General features: G+C 45.0%; 1 protein-coding gene across 1 annotated transcript; it reads right to left on the bottom strand.

Moving 5' to 3' along the window:
* Positions 1–2004: 2004 nt before the first annotated feature.
* Positions 2005–6517, bottom strand: LOC132471976 (transcription factor E2F5-like). Its single transcript, XM_060071353.1, has 8 exons — positions 5992–6517; positions 5595–5704; positions 5358–5515; positions 4864–4908; positions 4637–4701; positions 4245–4513; positions 2888–2931; positions 2005–2756 (listed from the first exon to the last, which is right to left on the bottom strand). Exons 1-8 carry the CDS (start codon positions 6121–6123, stop codon positions 2641–2643), a joined length of 939 nt encoding a protein of 312 aa, XP_059927336.1. The 5' UTR covers positions 6124–6517; the 3' UTR covers positions 2005–2640.
* Between the last annotated feature and the right edge of the window lie 306 nt (positions 6518–6823).

The raw sequence follows: 6823 nt of genomic DNA, 5'->3' as shown, positions 1-6823 counted from the left end.
ATAGAATAGGTCATAGAATGGTTTCCCGTGGTAACCAGGCTCACCTGCGATGGCCTCCCGTCTCTCCCACCCTGTCTGTCCGTCAGGTGGCTCAAGCTGATGTTTCCTCTGGCGCCCCACGCCAGCAGGACCAGAAGCTCACCTGGAGGCCTGACGTTGGTGCTCAGGGCTCAGGGAAACTGCAGAGGATCTCTGGAATCATGTTATATTTTCCAAAAAGTGCAGTCTTGAATTTACTGCATTCATTTGATTATCTCCCTCATGGACACTAATAACAGTATAAGTACCATCCTGCCCTAGAATACTCCCAAAATACATTTGATTTATAATTTTCTGGCTCTTTATATGATCATCCAAATAATTGTGGAATTGGTTTAATCCTTGCACGTGATCCTTTATGTTTTAAGTGCCAGTAACTGAGTGATTAACGGGGAATGTATTTAGCGAAGATTTGGTTTTCCCTTCGGATGGGTTGCAGTAGACGAGACACTAACCTTAAGAGTTGCTTAAGCCCAGTGTGCGAATTATACCACGGTCCCCGGGGGAGCTGGGGGGGGGGTGACGGCGGCGGGGGGGGGGGGGGTTGATAAAAGTATTTCGATCACTTATTAAGTTAATTCGTTACTTATAATGGTTTATTCGTTTCCCAGTACAATTTCCTTAATTTTGAAGAAAGTTTGGTTCATTTTTGAATTGTAAAATAAATCAAATATTTTTTTGGAAGTTGCAGAGTTGCTCAAGGTTAAAGGCACCCAGTGCAACTTTATGTAAACATTCAATGAAAAATAAACATTCAATTTCTAGTCTTTTTTACACGTAGTAAGTTTCAATAACTCCATACCATTACATATCGACATTCAAGGAGCAAAGATGAGACGTCGTTGTGTGGTGAGAACTGATAGAAAATCGTAAACAACAACAATCGCCGGTGGGGAGAAGCCATTTTTCCATTGACTGGAAGCCTGCTTTATTTATTGTAGGTTACAAAAAATAAAGAAAATGGCGGCATTGTTGTTATCGATTTTGTATCAGTTCTCACCACACAACGACGTCTCATCTTTGCTGCTTAAATGTCGGTATGTAATGGTATGGAGTTATTGAAACTTACTACGTGTAAAAAAGACTAGAAATTGAATGTTTATTTTTAAGCCTCGAAAGTTGCACTGGGTGCCTTTAAAGGAGTGCTTCAGACCAACCTTAAATAATCCACGGACCACCAAAGTAACGTTTGACTGTTTAATTAAATCAACTCAGAGCAGAACACACAAGCAGCCAGCCTATAGCGGCAGCCTAACCATGAACAATTATAATGCCATTATTATTAATAATACAGCTATAAAACAACACACAAACGTCTCAATGCCTGGAGAGGCTTGAAACAAGCTTGTGTGATTGGGTAGTGGGGCTGCAGACAGCGCCCCCACGCTTCGAGCGGCAATAATGACGAGCATTAGGCTACGTTGTTTTCATGAATCATAAACTCAAAATATAATTTTATTTCACTTATTTTACACCTTTTAGAAAGACATGCCCAAAATAGCATTTATTTGGATATCATATAAATATTTTAGAGCTCCCCCAAAATTTCACAAACCATGTTTCCAGGGGAGCTCATGTCACCACTAGGGGAGCTATAGCTCCCCCTGCTCCCCCTTAATTTGCACACTGCTTAAGCCTCCTGTGCATTTATATTTTTTGTTTTATAAGCATATAGTAGAAGTAGCCTACATATTTTTCGATAAAAATTACATTTCAACCGAAGCGATATTTTGCACGTATCTTCCTAGTTGTGTTTATTCTACGGTATTGGGTTTGATCTGAGCAGACGTAACAAAGCTGTAACAACAGGTGAATACTGGGATCATGAGGTTATCGGTGACCGGACACTTTCGTTTGTATGGCTGTAGTTCTATTTGTGCACCAATAGATGGCAGTGCTCTATCTACATCAGAGTGCGAGCGAGCGAGCGAGCGAGAGAGAGAGGTAAAAAAACAATTAAATGAATTTATGAACATAAAAAAAGGATGGCTTTATTTGTAAAACAGTACATTTATTTGTTCATCCCAGCTCCCACCAGGCTGAAGCTGTCGTCAGCGAGTGGTTTGGGTTTCCTGATCCGAGGATTAATTTAAACATTTTCCTCAGGGTTGCATCCTACCACCTAACCGAGCTGTTCAGCCCAAGGAAAGAGACACAGAGCAGACAGAGGAGGGAATCCAGTAAGAGACGCAGAGCAAATACCATTATCTTGGTTTAGTTTGACCTGCAAAAACATGGTCGTTTCCCGCATCGTTCGTGGGATTCATAATGTATTTCCATCTGTCCATCGTATCGGAAGAGATTGTCTTAAGGCAGTAGTGATTTACCAGAGAGGACAAAAAGATCGGCATTAGGTTAAAACAATAACATTTCAAGCATCATACATATTTGAAAAATAATATGAATTAGGATATAGGTGATGCTGACGATGATGATGTGGTGTAAATCATAAATTTGGATTAGCATAACCTAGAAGCAAATACAATGTTATGGATGACATGGTGTAGTGTGGGACACAAGTGTCATGTTAGTAAGTTCATGTGAACAAAACCAATGTTACATGTTACCACGGCCACGAGGACATTAACATGGACTCCAAAGTCAGGTTTTGAGGACGCGGACATCGAAGAGATCGGAGATGCCTTCGCTCTCGTCCAGGTTGTAGCTGTAGTCGCGGTCGCTGGGAGGAGGAGACAGCTTCAGCAGGGGGGCGAACACTGGGGAGAGGTGGAGGAGAGGTGGATAAGAGAGGTGGAGGAGAGGTGGCGAGGGTGAGTGGAGGAGAGAGGATGAGGAGGGTGAGTGGTGCCAGGCAGCCCAGTGTAGCAGCAGTAGGGAGGGAACATACCTTCAGAGGTCATGAGGTCCGCGATCAGATCTGCACCTGAGGCTGCAGAGAGAAAAGGGTTATGGGTTTAATAATTAAAGTAAGAGTCAAAAAAGGAAGGAAGAGGAGGTACAGGAACTGTGTCTAGTGAGTCACCACACCACAGAAATAGAGATGAACACATAGGGCCCTATTTTAACGGTCTGAAACGCAAGTGAGAAGCTCCAAGCGCAAGTAGCTTTGTGGGCGGTTCTATGGCGATGTCGCTAGTTTACCGGCACGAAAAATGACTTGCGCCCGGCGCAAATCTAAAAAGGGTTGGTCTGAAGTAGCATAATTACCCGTAGGTGTGGTTTGGGCGTAACGTGCAACAAACCAATGAGAGTGCCAGCTCCCATCCCCTTTAAGGGCCATGAGCGCATTTGAATCTGACGAGTTGATATTTTGACAGCGCTTCTGCAGTCTCCGATGAGACAGATGCACATGAATTTCAAACTTCAAATGGCTCAGTTTATGGCCAAATAATATGGCCTAATTCACACATGGAATAAGGTTTTCTTCCACAACTTCAAATACTGAGTCCTATTTAACGTGGTTCTATTTAATGATATTTAATGATACACGCAATACATTATAAACATTGTTTCTTATCAGTATTGTATGCATTATCGTTATCGACTTGTTTTCCTAATATGCATGTGTCCCCCCGTTAATATACATTGCCATGGACTGTATTATGCGTTACGTGTTTAGTTTGCGTGTGTTTAAACAGATGGACACGCGTGTGCTTGTGTGTTATACATACACACACATGCGCCCGCATTTATTCATTCTTTTTAACACTAAAACAATGTTTTCTCACGATCAAATACTCATCAATCCTAAAAGTTATGGGCATGTACACGAAGATATGTGTTTGCTGTACGGTGTTTGCAGATGCATTGATTTAAAAGTACAACTTATTACCGCTGTATCAGCTGTTCTTTCCCAAATAATTGACCAAGAATGTGTGGCTAGGTAGATGAGAGAAGCAAGCTTATGCGCGAGGTGCACAAGCAACATTATGCATGCGCCCTTAAAATAGCATCTGAAGAACGGGCCACTGACTTTAAACCAGGTATTTCCTGGTTTGTCGCGCAAGTGGTTTATGAAACGTCAAAATAGCACAAGGGAACATTTGCACCAGAACACGCCTCCTCCTTTCGCCGACCCGCCCCTTGGGGCGCAAGATCATTCCCTAATTTACAGATGCGTGGCGCAGGAGGGAAAAGACCGCTCTGCGCCAGTTGCATCTAGCAACGACACATGCACCAGTGATTAAGTCAATTGCGCCGGATGCAAGATAGGGCCCATAATGTCTTAACTCAGCTCACCTTCTTGGTACTCCACTCGACTGGACGCAGCCTCCGCAGGGGGGCCGTCCCCCGGCGGCCTCGGGCCCTGCGAGGTGGGGCGTCCCGGCCTGGGCTTGAGTCGGGCCTCAGAGGAGGCAGGGGCCCGCCTGCTGACGGAGAAGAGGTCCCGGGGCGGGGGGACGGGCAGCGTGACGGGGGCCGGGGCGGCGGGGTCCTTGTTGATGAGCAGCACGTCGATGGGCCCGTTGACACTCTTCAGATGGATCTGGTAGCGCTCCTCGCAGTCCTCCACCTGGGGGCCGAGGGAAGGGGTTACTCTGAAGCAGGGGCCAGCCGGGACACACTGTGGTGGCCACACCCTGGGACCACGGTCTGGGGACTCCTCTGTGGGGACCAGTGTCCAGGCAGCACTCACCGCCTTGGGGATGGGGACGTCCAGCAGGGTGCCGTGGGGGGCCCGGACCACCAGGAGGGTGTTCCCTGGAGGAACACGACGGAACAGACGCCGAATTATGATAAGAAACTGGACACTGAGGGCATTAGGATGGATTCTGGGTTGAAGATCACGCCATCTAGGTCAGGAATTACAAAGCAGGAAACAAAGATATATATAAAATGGTTTTAATAAAAGAGGAATTATACCATTGAAACAGTCGCAGATGTCTTCATGGTTCACATAGGCCAGCGTGGGTCTGGGTTAAGGTCAGATACTGCACAGAAACACCATCCAGAGCCATAATACCACAAAGCGATACATGACACGGATATGAGAAACTCCTGTTGATATTATATTCTTTTACTTTAGTTTTTATTTTATTCTATTTTATCCTATTTTAATTGATCACTTATGTCCCTGCTTGTTTATATTGTGTTACATATATATCACTGTTTGTTCATTGTTCATTGTTATTGTCTTAATGTATGCACCTTATTCACCAAGCCAAATTCCTGGTTGGTGTAAAACCCTTCTTGGCAATTAAATCCTTTCTGATTCTGATTTCTGATTCTGATATGATTCTGATATGTCATCGGGTTGACATGTTAAACCCTACATGAGAAGCTCCTAAACGCAGCATACAACAGGGGCTTCCCCAGAGACCCCTATGAGACCCCTGGCCGTGCGGGACAAAGATATGAGAAGTTTTCCGAGTCCTCTGTGGTGTTCTGGATGCTCTGCTGCACCCAGACCTGCTGCTGGTCCAACACCGCCTCCCTGAGCTCCAGCTCCTCCAGCTCCGACTTCAGCACCATCAGCCTGCTGTCGTCATGGTGAGTCCCCGACAGACCGAGGCCCCTGGAGCGCACACACACACACACAGTGTCACAGAGCCGCCCCACCTGCAGGGCGGGGGGGGGGGGTACGGGGGACTTACGTCCATTGCACACTGTTCTTCGAGGTCTTCTCAATCAGACCGATTCCCTCCAGAACGTTGGTTATGTCATAGATGCGTCTCTTCTGTTTGACAGCCAAGTGGTCCGCAGCCTGGAGACACGGAGACCTCTATCAGGCATCCTCATACAAGCATATATACACACGTGCATATACATACATATATATACACATACATAAATATATAGATATATAGATAGATAGATAGATAGATAGATAGATAGATAGATAGATAGATAGATAGATAGATAATATAAATAACAGAGCAATATTGATCGATAACTTAGCATGTTTTTGATGTTTTAGCAGCAGTGGTCGGATGAGTTGTAACCTGTTGGAGCAGCACTCCAGAAGTGAAGCAGAAGTTCTTGTGATCTCACCTCTTTGAGGTTCACAACCCCGTCCTTCGCCTCCTGCAGTAGGGTCACAAACTTTATGGTGAGCAGCCCCAAGCTCCTCTCGCTCCTCACGGTCATGTTGGAAGTGATCGCCTCCATGAACTCGTAGTCCATACTGCTGGTTCTAGATCCAGTCTCCTGACCCCCCTGAGGACCAGACCATCCGACCCCAGTGGTGGAGGGCTAAGGATGTGGCGCTGGGTCGGCCAGCGGGATGCGATCACAGACTTTTCTGTCAATAGAAGTTTGAAACTTTGAAATGTCTCAGAAAGAAACTTCTGCGTTCAGAGCCCAGAGCAGCGCCGCTCGGACCCTGCGCTTGTCCGAGTTGTCGGTTCGAGTCCCGGACCCCCGCGGGCTCAGTGCGTCCTGCCCCTCCTTGGGACGAGAAGTTTAACTTTAAAGTTAAACTGAAATTATAACGAAATTTAAAACTCGCTCCATAATCTGGACTCTTTCTCGTCGACGGAAGAAGACCACAAGAAAACTTTGTGTTTTTCCGGTGCAAGGTTTTCGCAGGCTTCAAAGTAAAAGTTCTCCTTGCGCAATAGCTTTCAATAACTGACTTGACAACATTAAAATAACACTTAACAACATAAAAAAAAAAGGCCAACGCCACTGAACAACATAAAAATAAGGATAATAATAATATTAACAACATTCAAATAACGTGGTATGCCGCTTAAGAACATCAAAATATCATCCAACGCAACTTTAAAACATTTAAAAAAATCTTACGCCACTTAACAACATAACATCTCAAAAAGTCAAAATTCTGAGATTATGATTAAATTGACACAGGTGTTGCTTATTG

Source organism: Gadus macrocephalus, chromosome 14 (assembly GCF_031168955.1).
Source record: "Gadus macrocephalus chromosome 14, ASM3116895v1".
NCBI lineage: Eukaryota > Metazoa > Chordata > Actinopteri > Gadiformes > Gadidae > Gadus > Gadus macrocephalus.
Note: the sequence above shows the minus strand (reverse complement) of the source record. Positions and strands in the feature narration are given on the sequence as shown.